General features: G+C 35.3%; 4 protein-coding genes and 2 long non-coding RNA genes across 8 annotated transcripts; 3 read left to right on the forward strand and 3 right to left on the reverse strand.

The window, feature by feature from the left end:
* The first annotated feature begins 4462 nt into the window (after positions 1 to 4462).
* On the forward strand, positions 4463 to 6240 carry LOC130463242 (uncharacterized). Its single transcript, XM_056832315.1, has 4 exons — positions 4463 to 4996; positions 5082 to 5219; positions 5332 to 5439; positions 5533 to 6240. Exons 1-4 carry the CDS (start codon positions 4463 to 4465, stop codon positions 6238 to 6240), a joined length of 1488 nt encoding a protein of 495 aa, XP_056688293.1.
* A 171-nt stretch (positions 6241 to 6411) lies between these two features.
* Positions 6412 to 7536, forward strand: LOC130462423 (uncharacterized). The gene is made up of 6 exons (XM_056830612.1): positions 6412 to 6491; positions 6669 to 6761; positions 6851 to 6982; positions 7068 to 7174; positions 7258 to 7330; positions 7415 to 7536. The coding sequence occupies exons 1-6, from the start codon at positions 6420 to 6422 to the stop codon at positions 7514 to 7516; spliced, it is 579 nt and encodes a 192-aa protein (XP_056686590.1). The 5' UTR covers positions 6412 to 6419; the 3' UTR covers positions 7517 to 7536.
* A 770-nt stretch (positions 7537 to 8306) lies between these two features.
* Positions 8307 to 8940, reverse strand: LOC130464125 (uncharacterized). Its single transcript, XR_008924436.1, has 3 exons — positions 8836 to 8940; positions 8672 to 8750; positions 8307 to 8576 (listed from the first exon to the last, which is right to left on the reverse strand). It is a non-coding gene; the product is annotated as an uncharacterized lncRNA (long non-coding RNA).
* A 48-nt stretch (positions 8941 to 8988) lies between these two features.
* Positions 8989 to 9603, reverse strand: LOC130463243 (uncharacterized). The gene is made up of 3 exons (XM_056832316.1): positions 9465 to 9603; positions 9276 to 9365; positions 8989 to 9168 (listed from the first exon to the last, which is right to left on the reverse strand). The coding sequence occupies exons 1-3, from the start codon at positions 9600 to 9602 to the stop codon at positions 8989 to 8991; spliced, it is 408 nt and encodes a 135-aa protein (XP_056688294.1). The 5' UTR covers position 9603.
* Positions 9604 to 9756: 153 nt separating this feature from the next.
* On the reverse strand, positions 9757 to 13280 carry LOC110801076 (uncharacterized). The gene is made up of 7 exons (XM_056832923.1): positions 12901 to 13280; positions 12185 to 12284; positions 11953 to 12078; positions 10809 to 10946; positions 10627 to 10704; positions 9988 to 10494; positions 9757 to 9892 (listed from the first exon to the last, which is right to left on the reverse strand). The coding sequence occupies exons 2-7, from the start codon at positions 12278 to 12280 to the stop codon at positions 9788 to 9790; spliced, it is 1050 nt and encodes a 349-aa protein (XP_056688901.1). The 5' UTR covers positions 12281 to 12284; positions 12901 to 13280; the 3' UTR covers positions 9757 to 9787.
* A 59-nt stretch (positions 13281 to 13339) lies between these two features.
* LOC110778356 (uncharacterized) lies at positions 13340 to 19854 on the forward strand. Of its 3 annotated transcripts, none has more exons than XR_008923837.1 (6): positions 13340 to 13666; positions 14906 to 15059; positions 15233 to 15488; positions 15754 to 15820; positions 15913 to 16011; positions 19560 to 19854. It is a non-coding gene; the product is annotated as an uncharacterized lncRNA (long non-coding RNA). The 3 variants fall into 3 exon arrangements; XR_008923836.1 differs by having other exon boundaries at positions 13341 to 13666; positions 14906 to 15043; XR_002530777.2 differs by lacking the exon at positions 14906 to 15059 and having other exon boundaries at positions 13345 to 13666.
* The last annotated feature ends 2046 nt before the right edge of the window (positions 19855 to 21900 follow it).

Consider the following 21900-nt stretch of genomic DNA (forward strand, 5'->3'; position numbering starts at 1 on the left):
GTGAAGGTGGTGTACCATGATCCAAGTAAGACCGAAGATGTCATGAAGCATGATAAATTAATGCTAGCATACGAGCCAATCAGTTTGAAGGCGTCAACGAATCCCGAGTGCATTAAAATCGTGATGGATACATTGAAGGTGTTGGAGAAGCGGTTGGATCAACAGTTGATTGGTGTGGAAGATATGGATGCTGATGAGACACAGGATGATGTTGGTACTCCTGGTTTGTCTCAAACCAACAAGAAGAGGGCAACTACTCCAAAATCTGTTACCAATGGGTGCAGTCAAACCAAAAACAAGAGGACCACCAAAAGTACCCCTAAGTCTGTGAACAAACGAAACAAATGTGCAACACCTCCTGATAACGTCATGGTGAATGATCATGTGGCAAGAAATAAACCACATAGGACACCAAGTTGTAGGCACCGTTCTTGTGTTGAGCCAAAAAAGAAAACACCCATAAGGAGAAGGAGAAGCAAAACAAATGATGTTGCTGGTTGCTCACAGGAACCTCCCACGCAGGTATTACAAATGTATTTATAGTACTTGTTACGTTGCAGTTCATATGTCCAAACCATTAACTTTGATTTGACTTATTCTTATTCAGGACGCTGATGATGTTGAGTTGACACACACTTCTGCTGGGGGTATTGAGATGTTATCTCAAGATGGGTCAGTTGGGTATTTCACCAGCATAGTTGGAGGAGATGATGGACTTGACATTGTTGGTGATGTTGGTGATGATGATGGACTTGGACTTGACAATGTTGATGATCTTTTATGCCGAAATTCTCTTGGGTGGGATAAGTGATTTTCGAAGTCAAAACTATGAAGAGGAAAATAGGTTTAACAATGAAATTGTTTATGTGTTGTTGTTCATTTCAGATATTTGAATGATCTATATGTATGTGTTTCTGTGTATGTGTTTGAATGGGATAGAATCTATATTTATGTGTTGTTATTACCACAACTTTGCGATCCTTACTGTCATTCTTCAAGACTTAAAAAGTACTAATAAACCTAATTTGGTACAAATACTGTACCAAATACAGCACACATAACCCCATTTGGTACAAAAATTCCAAAATCTTTAACAAAGATACCCTAATTTGGTACAACAAATGTAACAAATTCAACATGCGTGAGCTGTATTTGAATAACTAGGGTACCAATTTTTAAAAGTCCCTAATCCATACTTAATTTTTAAAAGTCCCTAATTAGTGTCCAGTAATCCATACTTAATTTTGTTGTATTAAATCTATGCCCTTCCATTTTTTTGAACCTGTTTTTGAAAAAATACGTTTAATGTGTAGAACCGACATGTACAAATGAAATACCTAACCCTAACCCTAAACCCTCAAACCCTAAAGTAATTACCTATAACCGATATGTACAAATGACAACGGATCTATATCAATTTTCTTTTGTAAGCAATTCGGTTGGTGATGCGGGAATTCATTTCCGATTGGGAGAATATTTAATAATTCCCAATTCATTTCCGTTTTCTATTGTAATGTATTGTAATGTATCCGATTTTGACAATATATTTCTATTTCTGAAAATATTTCAATTTCCGGAAATATTTCCGAGGACTCCGGCAATATTTCAATTTTCGAAAATATTTTCTGATACGTACCATGTTTCCGTTTCCGGCAACATCTACGTCTTTGATAGGATACGATCCATATTTCCGTTTCCTGGAATACAACCGGCCTCTAGCTAGGCATACGGTTCACCAACACTTATTAGACTACTTAACCTTAAATGGATACTTGGGCATTATTTCCTTCACATTGACCCTTAACCCTTAGTAGTTTCGAAGCATTAGGGTGCGTTATGTTCAACTTATTTGACCTGAACTTATCTGAACTTATCTGAACTTACACGTTTCCCACTTTTCCACACCATTTTCGCACTTTTCTATAAATCATTAATTAAGGTTCAAATAGTAAATAATAAGTAATAATAAATTAATAATATTTAATAATTAATAATTAATAAATAATAAATAAGTCATTGAATATTGAATAAATAAGTCGTGCAAATAGTAAGCGTAAAGAACATTAAGGAATGTAGGTAGTAATAAATAATTATTAATACATAATAAATAATAAATAATAAATAATGAATAATAAATAATAAATAATACATAATAAATAATAATACATAATAAAAATAAAATTTAAATAATTAATGTCTATTAATTACTTAATAATTATAAGTTAATAATTAATATTTAATAATTATGTAGTGAATAATTGTTATTAATTATTAATTATTAATTATTAATTATTACTTATTAATCAGTAATTATTAAGTAATTAATAATTACTAATTAATAATTAATACTTATTTATTAATAATTAATAATTAATTGGAACTAATTGGAATTTATCTGAAGTTATTGGAACTTATTGAAACATATTGAAACTTATCTGAATTTATCTGAACGAACTTATTGGACTTGAAACTTATTTTTATAAGGTACCCTTAGTGAACATCTATGTACTGTTCTCTATGTCCTTTTTTGTAATGGTACCTAGCGTTTGTATAGTTTTGTTAGATACTATCGTCATTTGGTACTTATACTTTTATAAATATGATAGATACTAGTGAATTTGGTACGTTAAATTTTACAAATATGTCAAGTTCGTACTTTGTCCTTAAAAAATGATTCAACCATTGGGGCTTAAAATTGTCCTTATAGTGTTTTTTTTATGGGCGGGATATTTGACTAACACTTAAATTTCAAAAAAGTTATTATTCAAAACAAAGACACTTGTCGATTCCACAGTACAAATAACTTAATATTAAACCCATATTTTAATTTAAAAATAAAATTATTATAGGAAAATCCTTTCTCTCTCCTGTCATTTCTACTTGTGTATTTTCTCTCTCCTGAAGTGTCGCAGTTCTTCGACTTCCCCACTCCGACTTGCCTTGTCGACGGCGTTCACCAAATCCACCACCCAGGTATCAAAGTCGAAATTTTCTTTACAATTTCAGTATTTCAATTTGAATCACTACTTGTTCCCAATTCAATTGTTCCCAATTTCCATTTAGGGTTCCCTAAATGGAATTAACAAATCCATATTGAATTTTGTATGAGTTTTTGTCGTTAGTTGTATGGTGATTTGACAGTAGTACATAGTAATTGTAGTAAAGTTTATGAGAAGACCCAATTCAAAAGATGTCGTTTATAAATTAGGGTTCCTAAATTAGGGTTCTTACAAATTGAGTAATGTATGGTTAGTTTTTGCGTTCTTTGTTGGGGAATTGACATCAGTATTGAGTAGTTGTACTCAACTATTTCTAAAGGCCCAGTTGTACATTTCTCGTTTCTAAATTGGGTTTGGTAAAACTGAAGTGATGTAGTCAAATTGATTACTGTATGGTACTTTTTGTGTCCGTTGTTGGTGATTTGAGATGCATATAAAGTAATTGTAGTTAACCATTTTGCGTAATGTTTGGTTTTTTTGTGTGTTTGTTGTTGGTAATTTGAGATGAGTATAAGTATTTGATTTTGTGTCCCTATTTATTATTTTCACAGTGTCATGAGGAAGGGACTAGTTCATAGTCATACGAAGAGAAAAATGGGGAATAATGTCATTGAATATGAGGGAACTTCAAAGTCCAAATACAAATAACATAAATCCTTCGGGGACTTTGGGGATGATGAACTGTGTAAGTACTTCACCAGTGACTTGAGTGTACTTCCTATTCATAAACCGCCAACGAAAAAGTGTAGGGCGGTCGTAGATGAAGATTCGTACGAAGACGAAAGTCAAGATGAGGGTGATGAGGACTATGAAGCTGAGGAGACTAACAATGATGAAGTTGAGAATTCTGATGAGGAGTACGATGAAGTGCCAGAGCGAGAGACACATCCAATTAAGAGGGGATACAAACAACAAGTGTCTCGGAAAATATTACCCAAGCAAGGTGTAAAAAGGAGACGACTTCCTACCCCAAAGCCACGGCCACAGGTAAAGCAATGCAGCAGGAGTGAGTCATTGTAATTGGTTCCCCTGTTGATTGGCAAAAATGAATTCTAAATATATTTGTTATTGGTATTCAGGAGCAGCAATACGTTGTGAGAAGAACCAAAGGTCTGTCAGGTCTGTCAAACGGGGAACAAGTTAAGAGGGAAGAGTTATGTGTTGCGACGCAACTACAAAAATGTCGCAACAAGGTTAGTCAGTGAACTTTATCTAAATGATGAAACTGTATTCATTAAAATTCAGTGTCCCATTATTCATTTCTAGTTGTACAGGAATGTTTTTTATATGACCATACGCTTTTCATGTTTACAGCAACCAGCGGTCATTTGCCGTGTTGATGCATTTTCGAAGTTGATCAAAAGGTTTGATGCTTCTAGAATTGAAGTTGTTAAACAAATGGGTTTTGGTGGGATGCTAATGTTGAAGTTGACCAACTCTCGCGACAGTTCTGCTATTGGTTAATGACTAGGGTGGATGGAGTTGCCCAGACCTTGGTTGCAGGTGATGGCAGAGTCTTACCGTTGTCTCCAACACAATGGAAATGCATATTTGATCTCCCAATGGGAGGTAAGACGGTTCCCTTCGACGTGGTTGATAGTCCGGCGTTGGTTGTTAAGGTTGCGAAGGTGTCTCGGAAATTCACAATGGTGAATGGGGAGGGAAAGGAAATGGTTTCTTTACGTTCAGTCATCGATGCGTTAGTCGAAGAGGATGAAGATGGCAACGTCACCCAGCTAGAAACCGAATCGGGCCGTAGCGAATTCCGTACTGCTTTCTTGATGGCGCTCTTGGGTCTGGTCATATGTCCTTCGACTGATGGATCATATATGTCTAAGCCCTTGATGCAAGCGTGTACTGTGGCAGACATGTCAATTGAATATGATTGGTGTACGTTTGCCCATGAGTGGCTTATGACTAAGTCTTCTGAGTTTGCTGAGAAGTTTGACAAAGCTGGGTTCGTGGCGGGATGTGGTGGTTGTACTCTGTTCCTCTTGGTACTTTTCCAAACCTTTTTTCCCCATAGTGAATGTTACTTTTCGTATTATTTAAATAATTTTTGATTAAACATTTGGTGAACAGATATTCTACCTAGATCATTTGAACAGGCCTCCTCTGTCGTGGAACGAGTTTCCAAGGATAGGAGTTTGGACAACTGAGCATGTCTTCCTGGCTAGGGATTTGGACAAGAAGGAAACTGACGACTACGGAAAGCTATCAGTAAGTTGATCCTTTTACAATGAATCACAACACAACATTAAAATCATGTGTAGCAAACTTATTCTGGTTATTGGTTATTATTTATGGAAATGTTTAATGTTTATTGTGGCAGTCACTGGACATTGCATATGGGGAACCACATCCCCGACTCGCCAGAGACAAAATTACACCCATCTCGCAGGAAGATGAGGATTGCGAGGATACAAGGCTAGTAAATAATGTATGTAATTCATCTACGCATTTATATTTTTACATTGTATAAATCGTTCGAGTATACACACTAAAATTTGGTCATCTTCCATACATGGTACAGATTATGAAGTTGATCACACCTTACCTAGAGAGGCTGGAGGAGAAGATTGATAAGTTGCAAACGGCACGGGACAACACAAGACCCTTTGGCTTTCCCATACATGACCAGTTCCATATCCATTCTCTGGCTCATCATTTTGCTGACAATATACAAGATCTTGATCTTGGTTTGAATCAACCATTCACGTCTCTTGAGAAAGTGGGAAGTCCAAGGATAATCAATCCAACCTCACAAAGAACCCAAACAGAGCAACAAGAGATCAACAAGAAGATGGCCGCTGTCGACGATTTGTTGCACATTGACAATCACCATCAAGTATCAGTTACTGATGTCATTGGCAAAGTTGCAAATGAATCTCTTCAATCCGTATTAGCACAACGTAATGAAGAGTGTCATGGCAATAACGAGAATGATCCTGTGAACAATAAGGAGTTGAATCAGGACGACCCATTGACTAGTAAGGAGTTGAATGAGGATGCGCGTGACAATGATGAGGAGTTGAATGAGGATGCGCGTGACAATGAAGAGGCCGCTGCTGGAGGAGGACCAAGGAGGAGGAGGAGTTTAGGACACCGAACTCATATTCCATCTGCAGCAGTATTTTCGGGAGATTTCGTGTCTGGTACAAACCAAAGGGTCACAGGTCCGGTTAATGACATCACTGCGTTCGTTAAGAGATGGAAAGATTTGAGAGACGAGGCTAAGTAAGTTAATCAACTTATAAGAATATGATCCCATTTAATACCTTAACTAAAGCAGTTCTGTTTTGCAGTCCAGGATAAGTCATGATTACCTGCGATGGCAAGAGTGCAACCCAAAGAGACTGCTATGGGGCCTTGCATACAAGAGCGAGGGTCAGTGCTGACTATGTAAGGATGGCTTCGGAGATGTATATGAAAAAGTGGGCAATGGATTACGATGGCAAGAGTCGGAGAATTATGCTTGACCCAACATTTGCGGTAATTGCGCCTTGAATTGAATTATTACGCCTTAGATCACATTTTTTATTATTTAAATCACACTTTTAAGTTTGAATTCTTAAATCACATTTTTAATTATTAAAATCACATTTTTAAGTTTTAGGTGTTTAGGGTTTACACCAGAATATATTTATTGAACATCATTTTATATTACAGATGAGGGTAATTACGAATAAGGATCCTTTTGAACATCTGGCAAAGAAGCACGGCCAACCGCTTCGTGACATAACTGCATCCCAGATTTGTGTGGTATTTTTCCTAGTTTTAACATTCTCCTTTCACATGTTCTCTGAATAAACAAATAATTAATAATTCCTGTGGTAATATGATGGAATCAGATTTTTGTTCCTGTATTGGACGATGACCATTGGTGGTGTGCTGCATTTGAGTTGAAGGAGAAGACCATATGGTTCATGGATACTATGTACCCCAACCCCGAAGAGAAGCATAAGTCTATTCTGAAAAATATGGTATGTTTTGCTTCCAAAGTTTTTACGCCGATTGTCATTTACAAACTACAATTTCTGGGGTTGATGTGAATGCTTTACATCACAGATCCCGGCCATCGACACGATGTTAAATGTCCATGACCCCCAGTGGGAACTAGGCACAATGGGTAGTTGGGGAAGACAACTAGTCGAGCTTATGAACAACACCGACAAGTATGTGAACCAGAGGATTTAAATCATTCTCTGTGTCATTTCAATTTTATTCCCCCGTTTAATCACAACTAGTTTTCTTGCAGTCATAGCTGCGGCGTACTAATGTTGGGATGGATAAAGTCATCGGCCGCTCGTATCGTATCAAGATATGGAATGGTAAGTGGCTTTGTATTTAGCCCTCATATATATATGGTAGCCTACAAACTATTGCTCCTTATTACCATTCATTCATCGTTGTAGGAAAATATTGTTGTGGCTCGAAAAGCGCTACTAATGGAAGACTTTCTCTCGGAATTTAATGAAGCAAAGGATGAAGCATTGTCAGCAATCACCTATACTTGAAAGGCATCTGATGATTCTCGTAGTAATATTATGTAACTCTTGGAAACTGTTTATTAGCCGGATTATCTAATGTTTAAGATTTGTGTCGGATTTTTTGGTGGTAATGTTTACTGCTGCTTTTGGATAATTCACTTCATTTGGGATAGTTTAGTGCTATGCGGATAATTTATATCTAAGGGTCTTAATAGTTGATTTTGGATTATTATCGTTTACTTAACTCTTTTCTTTGTAAGTGTTTTATTATTTGCCTATTATGTAAGTGGTGGTACCAAATAAGAAGTGTACGAAGTTTGGCAACTTTAAAATCTTATTATCACCACCAAAAGTGTAGCAAATATAATGGGTTGGGTCAAATGAAAATGTAAGTTGACTTGAAGTCGAAGTTCTTGGTACATCTAATGTACCAAATTCGATGTTCTGGCTACATTTAATGTACCAAATCGAAGTTCTGTTACGACATGAAAACGTACCAAAGTCAAAGTTCTGGTTAAATGCATTGTACCAAACTTGAATTTAGGACTACATGAACTGTACCAAAGCCAAGTTGGCAAATGTCATACTCATACCAAAGTTGACAAATGACATATACCAAAGTTGACAAATGTCGTATACCAAAGTTGACCTGCATTTCACTACCTGTGTGCATTTCACTACTTGTGTTCATTTATCTGATTGATTTCATACATAACTACAAATCAGGGATCTTAATTGGCGCATAAATATCTTATTTCTACCTGGATTCCTTTAAAACAAAAGACCCCTTAGTTCACAGTAGAAATATAAACATACAACATCAAATGTTTAGTCATAAACTAACTTCCACACAAACTTCCAAACTAACTTCCAAACTAAGTACCAGAATTCAAATGCAACAGAGTTGCCGAAATACATCCAAAATACATCCAAAATACATCCAAAAACTTAAGTTCAAGCACGTAAACACGGTCTACACACGGACTTGCCTCCCAGAAATAAGGTCGTACACCTCAGGTCTCCTCACATTCAACTCGCACAAGATGTCATCAACAGCAAGTGATACCCTTGCATCCTCTATTGCACCCTGATGATGATAGCAAATAAATATGATAGCATTACTACAGGACTATTGTTTTCAAGAACACACACAACTAAACACATGGAACTAAATGAACGTACCGGTTGGAATGTGGGAGAAATTTTGTTGCGTTGGACTATGTCCTTTATCCATGCTAGCATTACAACACAACTTGACACACTGCATTACAGTGATCAAACCATATAATCCTTATATAAACAAACCAACTTATATTTACGCGAAGCGATTGCGTTGGGTTACTTACTCATCGCTTGGTGGGACAGAAACAAGGTCAACCCCCCATCCACTCAGTCCATCCTTTACCCATGACTCGTCTTTAGAGTAAAACAGGGTGTCCAAGTACTTCAACTACAAGAATAACAAGTCAATCATATGTATGAAATGTATGCGATAATTATTAAATGTTTTTAGATACAATCATTACCATGTGGCTAATCAGACGATCGTGCTCAGACAAAGGCTCGTCTGATGTAGGATCAAGGACCCAAATCCGCTTATCCTTCATGGATAATGCAACACAATACCAACGTGTGTGCGGTGGAAGTGTGAAGTACATGTGCAACACGGGTACTACAACCTGGCATGAATTGCAAAATAGATACGATAAGTTAAATGGTAAATTAAAAATTTACATATAATTATCACAAATGTATTTAATTTAGAATGTGATGTTATCTCACATACCACAAACATTTCCCGAATGACGAGGTTTTCAAAGGGGGCACCGAATGGGGCTACAAGAGACTGAGGGGGTTCGTTTGTTTGTACCTTAACCTGCCACAATTAGAAGGTGTACTAATTACCTCAAGATACGTTTACAAAAAAATTATCAGATCATGATAACATAGATGAGAAATACGTCTGAAAACTAACCCCGAAACCAGGTTCAAGCATTACACTTCGTCCTCTACCGGCACCCAATTCTGCCTTCCACCTGCTAGTATACATCTTACTAGCCAATTTGACGTATTCTATCCCCGCATACTCATCCATTGCTACCATTCGATACATCTGATATTTGCTTAGACATAAACCATCGAACTCAATCAACTCTTGTCCTTCATCCCTGCATATATTGATCAATTGAAGGATAATCAACTTTCGTATTCCAAGTTAAAACTTGTAAACATTAACAAAATACAAATACATTAATAATCATAATTTACTAAAAAGTTTGACATTTACTTGCTATTTCCCTAGCACTCCTTGATGAAAGCAACCAATTCCTTCTCCATATCAGTACGACTCTTCCGGGAGCTCCTAAGAGGTGAAACTCCCTTTAAAATTTCAGTGGTGATTACCTGTGCAATTTGGATATGTATATAACCCAACATTAAAATTATCTAAGATAAGTATATCTTGGATTGTTCATTCACAGTAGTGTAAGAAAATGTACCGGCTTCTGAGCAGGAGATTGTACTTCAGTCTGTAGCGTGGTCATAGATTTCGTAGGGACAGAACAATCAGAGGAAGAGGGAGCCATAAATCCAAGAACATCTGAGGTAACCGCAGAAGAAGGATCAGGGGTTATAGGATCACTCACCAAAACTGGAGAGACTGAAGTGGAAGGAGGAGGGAACCCAAAGCCTCGGGTGCCAAAACCCCGAGCTGAACCAAATGCCGGTGCAAAACCCACCGGCGACGGAACTCCAAACTGCTGTGCAGTGGCCGTAGGAATTGTGGTCGGCCTCATTGTCTGCGTACCTCCGAGAGCAGGGCAAACAGCCACACCACTCACACTACCACCACTTGTACCTCCACTTTGAGTGTCCTTCAACCCACTATCTTGTTCCCTCACCCCTACTATTCTTGACAAATCAAGTTTCATACTTCTTAAAACCTCTCCTTGGTTGTGCATTTGCTCCTCGATTCTCTCAAATCGGCTTGTTAAAACATTCAGAACCTATATACAAATTTTATTCCAAGCACACAATCAGAATATCTAGTGCGCGCGCGGGACAGAAGCCAGAAACTTATAAACTAATCAACTAATAATCTAATTAAACCAAATTGGATTAGAAACAATAGATTAAACCTCTTTTGCAATGTAGGAACCCCACATATCTCTTGGCAATCGAGGATGGTGTCTCTCGCCGTAAGCAACATCAACAGACTGGTTGTGGAACATCAACATAAAACATCAGTCCATATATGAATGAATCATTATACTGCTGAATCACTACTAACACAACAGAAATTTTTGGTATTCCATCTCACCTGAGTTCTTCCATAGTCACCTCCAGCTTTCTTGTCTGCCTCTATCAGGGCATCCACATCAGATTGGGACCACACAGCCACCCTCGGCATAACACACCATTGCCTAGGAACAACATTCAGGTGGTCCAGGTAGAACACCTACAACATTAACCAACTTGCTTCAGAATCAAATAAGAGCTTTGCAAAATTATACACAATAAATAAAAATATTTTCAGTTATACCAACCGTCAAAAATAGGCTGCAGCCCCCCCAATCCAGAAACAACTCCATGCTGATCAAACTGATGTGCAAACATTTTGCACCATATCTTTAGCCACTCTAAACAGAACGTGCACCAATCATATGAATTTGACTCCGGTGCTACCGATGCGGCAGGTAACAACCTTCCCGCCAAGGTAAACCCGTCTGTGCTTGGGCACAACACCAGCTCCAGTATAACAATCATAAAGGCTATTCTAAATTCAAATTCCTCCTCTCTTGTTACAATTGGGACAATAGTAGCCACCGCCTTACGCTGTCCATCCCTCATCCCAACTGCAAATTCCCAAGCTTTCTGAACAGAAACCCCACCACTATCCCCATACATCTGAACAATATGGTCTGCTATATTCCTATGGCGTGTGTCTAGGTTTCCATTAAGAGATGGTACAGGCTGAGTACCCATAGGCAGCCCCAAAACACAGTTAAATTGGATGGGATACAGGCTGAATTCCATATCGCCCCCACCATAAAACACCCCATTAGCACCATCTACCCTGGTCACTAACCAGTAGGCAAATTCCGGGGACAGGTTGCGCAGTTTCACGGTGAGGAGGGCTCCAAACCCCATTTTTCTAACTAAATCCCTTCGACTGTCATCCAACAGTGACACCAACTTTGAAAACACCTCAATCCTATCATTCTCATGCATGTCTTTCCTCAGCCTGGTGGACACAACAGTCTCCGATTTCTTCACCTAAGCACCTACACTCAACTAAGATGCATACAACAATGCCCACTAAATCAAAACCATGTAAGAATTGATCATAAACATTTGTTCTGATTAATGTACTTTCAATCACAAAATAGATATCCATGAAATAGGTAGTTAACAATTCAACAAACCTTCGGTCTAATAGTAGTGGTTAAGTTATGAATACTAACGACGTCCTCGTCATCGTTGCTCTCTGTACGTGGCTCCTCCTCTCCACTAGTCTCCGCATCATAGACTTTTCTCTTCTTTCCACTGGAAGAACCTTCCACTGCCTTTAGTCCACATGCAGTTGTTCTCTACACACACAACACAACAAGTTTACTTATGTCTGAATATTAAAAATAGAATTGGATTAGAATTGGATTCTTCTATTTAATACAATAGCATTCTTGTACTAATTACCGTTCGTGCTCCTGCCCTTGTAGACACGCCCTTTCCCTTAACAACGTCTTCCTCCGTTTTTTTCTCCTTTGGAAGTGGAGCATTACGTTTACCCATTTTCCTACAAAATTATAAAACTTAATGACTACAATAACAACGTAAACTAAACACAAGAAATTCACAACATTCAAAAACTTCACACTGCAATTACTTTATTTTTAAAATGCACACATATAAACATCCACACATAATTAGACCAGTAATTAGACCCATTTTGGTACAAATCTACCAATCCAAATCTCATTTGCGATACCAAACTGTCAAACACTTTCAGTACCATTTTAGGATCAATATAAAATTATGATCCTTTTTAAAATTAATTCTATATTTTAAGTACTATTCTCCATATTATCAACACTATTTTTAACAAATTTCCAAAATTTAGGCGACATCAAATATACCAAATTTGTTCAAATATCAAAACCCAGTTACAAAACAACCATTATTCATACTCCTAATTCCACCAACAGCCTACAAAACCCTAAACAAATATTAAAAAATGATTATTAATAAACGAACTAAAACATGCAGCAATTAAACCAGAAACCCTAACTAACTGAAAGCCAGAAATTCTTAAAATTAGACGACTTTAACAATTAGGATTACAACCCTAAACCCTCCAATAAGCCTAAATACGTTAACTTTTTAAATTTTCGATTTGGGTTTTAGGGTTTTACCTCTTGATGACAAATAATTCTTCCTCCAGCGCAATTTCTTATCACGAATTCACCAAATTAACGAACAATCCTAGCTCGTCTTGAAAATGGAGGTGTGAATTTTTTGCCCAGAACACTTTCGCCGCGAAATTGGATAGAAGGAGGAGCACAAATGGAACCTCGACTGCTTTGAAGGAGGAGAGAGAATAACAAGGAGGAGAGAGAGAGTACACTGTGAGTATTAAATACCTGAGCTCCTTCAAATTCAAAAATTTTGAAATCTGAAATTTTGGCCAGCAAAGCAAACGGACTCCGTTTTACACATGTGGGCCTCTCCCTTTATTTCGGTGAAAATACCAATAAGCCCCCACTTGTGTCCAGATTGGACACAAGCCATTATGGAGCAAGACTTCCTCCTACATCACCTAGGTTTATTTGCAAAAATATTCCTCCCCTTCCAATGTTCATTTCCCCGCCCTTTGATTCTCACACAGCCTTCGTTGAGTTCTTTCTCATCTGCGTGGCTTCGTTTCTTCCCAAACCTTCTCACCTGCATTTCTTCCCCAACACCGCCCACCCCAAAAGCACCACCGTGTCGTGGCTGCCATATCCACCCCAACTCGCGTTTCTCCCCTCCCCCGCGTGACTGAAGACGTCTCCTACTGCTAGAAGCCCCCGTGTTTCTCCGACTCGCCCACTTCTGGAAGACGCCCAACCGCCTCATCTCCTCTCCCCTCCTACGCGCACTGCCGCCGTCTATGGCTCTCCTCCCACCGGCCACTGCTAGGTTCTTCCTGCAATTTTGTAATTTTTGTTATGTAAATTTATTTTGTCAATTTTGTTATTTCTGCAATTTGTTTACTCACCATTTTTGTTAATTTTGTTCTATAAATTTGATAATTATTCCTCAAAAGTATCAATTAGTGAATTAACCACCAGTTAATTTTGTTAACCACCGTTGATTTTATTAAATTTGTTGTAATTTTGGTTTCTTTTTTTTCGGCTTGGCCTGTGACTGAATTGAAGGCCTGTGCACAGTTATTCTAGGATAACTATCTTGCTTATCATAACTACTTTATGATGTTGGTTGCAAGTAGAAACTGATGGAGAATTGAATTGTGTGCTTGTTTGCCAGTGAATTCAAAATGCCTCTAGTTATTCTAGGCCTGTCAATGTTGATTGAAATAATAAAAACAAGCAGGAGGATAAAGCTACTGTCAGATAAGAGAGACTTTAGCATACAAAGAAATAAGATTTCTTGCTTGTAATTTATGGATACTTTTGGAAATTAGGGGAATAAATAGGCAACTAAATTGCCTTTGATGCTTACTTTGTCGCTTGTCTTTTATGTCTGAACCATATTAGTGTATTAGAAGATTTAAATTTGTCTACAAGGTGCTTTGAATAGCCTATATTTTTATTTAAAAACAAAAAATATTCTGATAATTAGGATTTCTGTCATTCTAAACAAAATAAGGCGTCAAACTGTCAGATTAATCTATAGGTGACTTTTTTTGGTGTACTCTTTGTGCTTCTTCCGCGTTGCCACAAAGCAGACTTATATAGAGGGTTTGAACGTTAGAGGGAGGCACTAAGGTCGTGTAGAGATGTAGGCAGAGCAGGAAGGTGAATATGCATGATGTATTCTGCAGTTTAATTCATATTCTAAAAAAAATTGCAAGACTGAACCATAAAGAAATCTGGAGTAACTGCTAAAGGAGTAGTAAAAGGAAGGAAACAAAGCAGGTGAAGGGGTTTAATATCAGAACTCAGAGACCGTTTTATTTGTATTTGGTTGAGTAGCCACGTTGTAAGCCGGGATGGTTATTGGACGAGGGCTTAATGGAAAAAGAGGGTCGGATCAGGCATTTAAGTGCTCTAATTCGTTTATATTATTCTTGTGAGTATGAATGCCCAAACAATAAATGTGGCTTACCCGTGACTGACCCCAAAGTTTTAGAATTTTCCTCATCCTCATGATATTTATCATATTTAAACTAGAATTTTTACTGGTGGAGGTGTGCAGATAGCTATTTAAAGTATCAAAGGCTAAGTTTGCAGCTGAAACAAGAAATACAGAACTTCTAGACTTAATCTTAAAGTTTTGGAATGGAATTATGGAAGTGCATAATCTTCGGTATAACTCATTGAGGCAGGATACTTTGTAAGTAATAAGTAAGGTACTTTAGGACATGTTTGGTTCAACTTACTATATTTTGTTTAACTGTTTTATTCTAGCTTATCAGAATTTGTATCCATAATTATTTGCACTTATCTAAATTAATATTTTCTGAATTAAGTAGAACAAGTTTCCGTAAAAAAAATGTTCTAATATTGATGATTGATTTTGTAGCGATACGATTCAACTTGGAGCTAGTGAGGAGTGTACGTAGCGATCGAAATTAATAGCCCCATTGATAATGATATGTATTTCTTACATTTTATTCTTTCTCTTTATATTTTGTAAATATTGGGTGGTTATGTCTAAGTGAGATTTGTGATGACAACTGCTAGTCCAATTCAGGGGATGTGAAGTATTATATCGAAAATGGTATCCAAAAATCGAAAACAAAAAACGTCAAGTTCATCGTTGCTCCGATTATACAAGGGTATGTTTCATAATATTGTTTAATGAATGCTATTGTACAAAAATAGTAGCAAGAAATAACAATTTTTTTTTTAAACTAATCCTTTTGATATGCTCTTCAAGTTACACAATCTATCAATTTGATTTTCTCCGACAAGATCCACCACGAAACTTACTAGTTAAACGGTTGTTGAACATGTATTGATATTTATTTTGTTTAACATGTCAATTTGATTTTGTACTTATGCATGATATTCCAACTAAAAGTTCTTATTCTGGAGGTGCAGCGCATTGAAGAAAATAAATGGAAGTGATATATACAAATCAAGATCACCTTTATGAAAATCAGTGAAGGTAATTAATTAATGTATATATTCATCACTTTGTTATTCGGCAACAACATACTTTTTCTAACATCCATCTTATTTGTGTGATTTTAATTTTAGTGTGCACAACAAAGATACAATCAAGAATGTGGCTACTACGTGATGAGGTTTATGTACGATATAGTCACATGTTGCTCGGAAGTTGAGCATCTCAAGAAGGTACATACTATACTATAATTATTGATGCTTTAAATAGAAATAAGCTCCCACAAATTTTATAAAATAGGTGAGAATGAGTCTTAAAAACATGAAACTAAGTTTATTAAACATGTAAAGGGTTTAGAATACCTATTTAGCTTCATTAGTTGAGAGTTGGGAGTGAAAACAATCATTAGAGTCAAAATATATCCTATAAGGATAAAACGAGGCTTAAATGTGCATAACTTGACCAAAGTAGAAGAGAATGAGTCTTATAAACCTAACAATAAGTATATTAAACATGTTAAGGGTTTAGAATGCCTATTTAGCTTCATTAGTTAAGAGTTGGGAGCGAAAACAACCATTATAGTCAAAATATGTCATATAACGATCAAACGAGCCTTTAATGTGCATAAGTTGACCAAAGTAGATGAGAATGAGTCTTATCATCCTAATACTAAGTATATTAAACATGTAAAGGGTTTAGAATATCTAATTAGCTTCATTAGTTGAGAGTTGGGAGCGAAAACAACCATTATAGTCAAAATATGTCCTATAACGATGAAACTAGCATTGATGTGCATAACTTGACCAAATTAGATGAAAATGAGAATTATCAACCTAATACTAAGTATATTAAACATGTAAACAGTTTAGAATACTTATTTAGGTTCATTAGTTAAGAGTTGGAAGCGAAAACGACCATTTAAGTCAAAATATGACATATAATGATCAAACGAGCCTTAAATGTGCATAAGTTGACCGAAGTATATAAGAATGAATCTTATCATACCAATATTGAGTATATTAAACATTTAAAGGGTTTAGAATACCTATTTAGCTTCATTAGTTGAGAGTTGGGAGCGAAAACAACCATTATAATCAAAATATGTCCTAAAACAATTAAAAAAGCCTTAAATCTGCATAACTTGACCAAAGTAGATGAGAATGAGTCTTATCAACCTAATATTAAGTATATTTAACATAAAAATATTTAGAATACCTATTTAGCTTCATTAGTTAAGAGTTGGGAGCGAAAACAACCATTATAGTTAAAATATATCCTATAACGAATTAAACGATCCTTAAATGCGCATAACTTGACCAAAGTAGATGAGAATGAGTCTTAGAAATATAAAACCTAGTATGTTAAAAATTTCAAGATTGTAGAATGGTTATTTAGGTTCATTAGTTGAGAGTTCGGTGCGAAAACGACCGATATAGTCAAAATATGACTTATAACGGTCAAACGAGCCTTCAATGTGCATAACTTGACAAACCTAGGAGAGAGTGAGTCTTAGAAATATAAAAAATATATATATTAAACATGTAAAGGGTTTATAATACCTATTTAACTACAGGGGTTAGAGTTGGGAGCGAAAACGACTATAATAGTCAAAATATGACCTATAACGATCAAATAAGCCTTAAATGTGCATAACTTGACCAAAGTAGATGAGAATGAGTCTTAGAAACCTAATAATAAGTAAATTAAACATGTAAAGGGTTTAGAATACCTATTTAGGTTTATTAGTTAAGAGTTGGAAGCGAAAACTATCATTTAAGCCGAAATATGACATATAACGATCAAACGAGACTTAAATGTGCATAACTTGGCCAAGGTAGATGAGAATAAGTCTTAGCAACCTAATACTAAGTATATTAAACGTGTAAAGGGTTTAGAATACCTATTTAGCTTCATTAGTTTAGAGTTGGGACCGAAAACGACCTTTATAGTCAAAATATGTCCTATAACGGTCAAACGAGCCTCAAATGTGCATAAGTTGACCAAAGTAGATGTTAATGAGTCTTAGCAACTTTATATAATTATATTAAACTTAGGGTTTAGAAATACCTATTTAGCTTCATTAGTTTAGAGTTGGGACCAAAAACGACCATTAGTCAACATATGACCTATAAAGGTCAAACGGGCCTTAAATGTGCATAACTTGACCAAAGTAGATGAGAATGAATCTTAGCAACCTAATACTAAGTATATTAAAGGTGTAAAGTTTTAAAATACTTATTTAGGTTCATTAGTTAAGAGTTGGGATCGAAAACGACCATTATAGTCAAAATATGTCATATAACGATCAAACGAGCCTTAAATTGCATAAGGTGACCAAAGTAGATGAGAATGAGTCTTAACATCCTAATATTAAGTATATTAAGCATTTAAAAGGCTTACATTAAACATGTAAAAGGCTTATAATACCTATTTTACTTCATTAGTTCAAAGTTGGGAGCAAAAACAACCATTATAGTTAAAATATCTCCTATAACGGTCAACGAGCCTCAAATGTGCATAACTTGACCGATGTAGATGCTAATGAGCCTCAACAACCTAATACTAAGTATATGAAACGTGTAAAGGATAGGGAATACGTATTTAGGTTCATTAGTAAAGAGTTGGGAGCGAAAACGACCATTATAGTCAAAATATGTCATATAACGATCAAACGAGCCTTAAATGTGCTTAAGTTGACCAAAATAGCTGATAATGAGTCTTAGCCACCTAATACTAAGTATGTTAAAGGTGTAAAAGTTTATAATATCTATTAAGCTTCATTAGTTGAGAGTTGGGACCGAAAACGACCATTATAGTCAAAATATGTCCTATAACGGTCAAACGGGCCTTAAATGTGCATAACTTGACCAAAGTAGATAAGAATGAGTCTTAGCAACCTAATACTAAGTATATTAAACATATAAAAGGATAGAGAATCCGTATTTGGGTTCGTTAGTCTAGTTGGGAGCGAAAACGACCACTATAGTCAAAATATGTCATATAACGATCAAACGAGCCTTAAATTGCATAAGTTGACCAAAGTAGCATCGAATGAGTCTTAACATCCTAATATTTAGTATATTAACAAATTAAAGGGCTTAGAATACCTATTTATCTTCATTAGTTGAGAGTTGGGAGCAAAAACAACAATTATAGTCAAAATATGACATATAACGATCAAACGAACCTTAAATTGCATAAGTTGACCAAAGTAGATGAGAATGAGTTTTGGAATCCTAATATGAAGTATATTAAACATGTAAAGTTCTTAGAATACCTATTTAGTTTCATTAGTTAAGAGTTCGAACCGAAAATAACCATTATAGCAAAATATGACATATAACGATCAAACGAGCCATGAACTGCATAACTTGACCGAAGTAGCTGTGAATTAGTCTTATCATACTAATATTAAGTATATTAAACATGTAAATTTCTTATAATACCTATTTAGCTTCATTAGTTGAGAGTTGGGAGCGAAAACAACCATTATAGTCAAAATATATCATATAACAATCAAACGAGCCATAAATGTGCATAACTTGACCAAAGTAGATGAGAATGAATCTTATCATCCTAATATTAAGTAGATTAAACGTGTAAATGGTTTGGAATACATATTTAGGTTCATTAGTTAAGAGTTGGAACCGAAAACGGCCATTTAAGTCAAAATTGTTCATATAACTCCATTATTGTTTTAAAATAATGTTCATATTATATTTTGCAATATTCATTTCTCATACTAATTTATTACATGTTTTTTTTTTGGATTTGATTATAGGAATTCATGAACAAACCAAGGGAGCGTTCCTTCACGAGTGATGAAATAAAATGTGTTCGAGACAAGTTGGCACGATTTATTACTAATGAATGTCTTTGATTGGTCGCGTTTTTAGCATTATAATGAATCTAATAATGTAGTTATCTACCTATTTCCATTAAAAATTTAGATACAATATGTTTTAATCTGTTGTTTGATATTTGTTTTGATTTTTTTTTTCACTTGTGTTATTGAATGGTGAATGGATGAGCTAAGGGCATGTTTATTGGTGTATAATATATAAGTTATGGTTGAATGAGGTTGTTTGATGTAAGTACAGGTTTTATAGCTACTACATATTGTGCTAAAGTGGTACGGGCCTGGAAAAATTTACAAAAAAAAATGGATATTATGTGCTTGGGGTATTAAAAATACCCCAAGGACTTGATAGTAGCAGATTTTATTTAAAATATATTGTTAATATCAAGTGCTTGGGGTTTTCCAGAAATCCCAAGTTTAAGTGCTTGGGGTTTTTTGTTAACCCCAAGCACTTAACTTGTCAAGTGCTTGGGGTTTCTGGAACCCCAAGCACTTAACATGTTAAGTGCTTCGGGTCAACCCCAAGCACTTGAAATATTACAAAGTGCTTTACCCTCAAGTGATGGGGGCATAATTACCAACACTTGATGGCATTTTACCCCAAGCATTTGAGGTTTTTTCTACTAGTGTAGTTATGCAACCGAACTAATTAATTAAGCACTGAACCAATTAGTTAAACAATGAAACTGATTAGTTAAACAATGAGATCAATTAGTTAAGATTTTATGAGTTTTAGTTAATAATAAGGTTGTTCAAAAATAATAACTATTCGACTCATAAATTTAACTATTTGTCTTTATACCTTAACTATTTTGTTATTCAGTTAGTTATGATTTTATTACTTTTAGTTATGTTTTACACTAGTTTAGTTAGTACCAAAAAGTGGTGTAACCGTTAGACGGTCTTACACAAAACTTTCTGAATATATAATACGTAGTAGGACGGAAATTGCATATTAGATGAAAAAATGAGTAAGTTCGAAATTTATTAATTATGCATTAGATTTAGTGTATAAATGTTTAAGTTGAATATTTCTTTAAAAATAAATGGCCAAATTATATTTTTTGAATATTTGTGCATGCACGGGCCATAATCTAGTATATATACTACGTATATATAAGAACACTTTTCTCGGTAAGAACACTTCTCTCGATAAAAACACTCTTTGGACCGTAAGATTTAATCTGATTTGACCGCTCAAAATGAATTTCTTACTAATGGCATGTTTGTAATTTTGTTAAACACTTACCCCTATCATCTTATTCACCCGTGCTCAATTTCTCTCTCTCTAAACCTGCAACTTCTATGTACTTTCTCTCTCTTGCTAACGCCGCACACATTGGAGCATCAACTGCATCGGATTTCATCATTCTGGTCAAATTCTTGCGACTTTACACAACATTATTGATTATATTCGTCGAATTTTCATACTCTGTATTTTTTAGGTTTAATTTAAAGGTATGTTTTCAATTTGGGTTCAGTTTTGAACTATATAATTTCAATTATTTATTTTGGTGATTATATGTTTGATCTTGTAATTCAGTCATACTTCGACTGAATTTTATGTATTTTGATTCAATTTCACTTTGATTTTTAGTTTCTGATAGAAATTTGAGGACGTACGCGGAAGTTTTGATGGACCTCAATTGTATAAAAAAATTGCATTGTGATCATTGATTACATTAATAAGAATTGTACAACACTATTTGCTTTGGTAGAAAACTTGTTTCTACCTCTCATATTTTGTGGGAGCTCTCTTGATTAGCTCACCCATCAACTTATGCATACAACATATTTATAGTGGGTGTATCCTACTTTCTAGATTTTTCTACACTTGTCATTTATCTAGATTTTTCTTACTAGATTTTTCTTAGGATAATTCTAGAAATTCTCCTACTAGATTTTTACAAACATATTATCTAGATTTTTCTAGATTAATATTTCAACAGTTTCAATAACATATTTTCTTTTATTCATGTGTTTGATTTGTTCATTCAATTCAAATTATAATTTGATTGAATATCTTATAGAATTTGTGCTTTTTTATTTAAATTTGTCTTAGTTTGTATTATTGGAGGAAACTGATTTAATTTTGCAATTTGCATCTATGTTTGTTCTAAATATCTGGTATTCATATTCTTAATTTTTCTTGTTTGAATCAATTGTGGTATCCGGTGAATTAATGAATTTATGTCGACGGTATTAGGTCCTAAATCATTATTTCTTATGTTCAAAACTAGTGGTGCATATGTTCTAAATTAGT

Source organism: Spinacia oleracea, chromosome 6, assembly GCF_020520425.1.
Source record: "Spinacia oleracea cultivar Varoflay chromosome 6, BTI_SOV_V1, whole genome shotgun sequence".
NCBI classification, from domain to species: domain Eukaryota; kingdom Viridiplantae; phylum Streptophyta; class Magnoliopsida; order Caryophyllales; family Amaranthaceae; genus Spinacia; species Spinacia oleracea.

Excerpts from the sequence above, each read along its gene's own strand:
- LOC130463242 (XM_056832315.1), top strand. The coding sequence starts at position 4,463 with ATGACTAGGGTGGATGGAGTTGCCCAGACCTTGGTTGCAGGTGATGGC. Across the intron at positions 4,997-5,081 it reads GTTGTACTCTGTTCCTCTTG|ATATTCTACCTAGATCATTT; the intron begins GTACTTTTCCAA and ends TTTGGTGAACAG. Across the intron at positions 5,440-5,532 it reads ATACAAGGCTAGTAAATAAT|ATTATGAAGTTGATCACACC; the intron begins GTATGTAATTCA and ends TACATGGTACAG.
- LOC130462423 (XM_056830612.1), top strand. The coding sequence starts at position 6,420 with ATGTATATGAAAAAGTGGGCAATGGATTACGATGGCAAGAGTCGGAGA. Across the intron at positions 6,492-6,668 it reads TGCTTGACCCAACATTTGCG|ATGAGGGTAATTACGAATAA; the intron begins GTAATTGCGCCT and ends TTTATATTACAG. Across the intron at positions 6,983-7,067 it reads AGTCTATTCTGAAAAATATG|ATCCCGGCCATCGACACGAT; the intron begins GTATGTTTTGCT and ends TTTACATCACAG.
- LOC130463243 (XM_056832316.1), bottom strand. The coding sequence starts at position 9,602 with ATGTATCGAATGGTAGCAATGGATGAGTATGCGGGGATAGAATACGTC. Across the intron at positions 9,366-9,464 it reads TGCTTGAACCTGGTTTCGGG|GTTAAGGTACAAACAAACGA; the intron begins GTTAGTTTTCAG and ends TAATTGTGGCAG. Across the intron at positions 9,169-9,275 it reads TCATTCGGGAAATGTTTGTG|GTTGTAGTACCCGTGTTGCA; the intron begins GTATGTGAGATA and ends AATTCATGCCAG.
- LOC110801076 (XM_056832923.1), bottom strand. The coding sequence starts at position 12,280 with ATGGGTAAACGTAATGCTCCACTTCCAAAGGAGAAAAAAACGGAGGAA. Across the intron at positions 10,947-11,952 it reads GCAACGATGACGAGGACGTC|GTGTTCTACCTGGACCACCT; the intron begins GTTAGTATTCAT and ends TTAATGTTGTAG. Across the intron at positions 9,893-9,987 it reads AATCTCCTGCTCAGAAGCCG|GTAATCACCACTGAAATTTT; the intron begins GTACATTTTCTT and ends CAAATTGCACAG.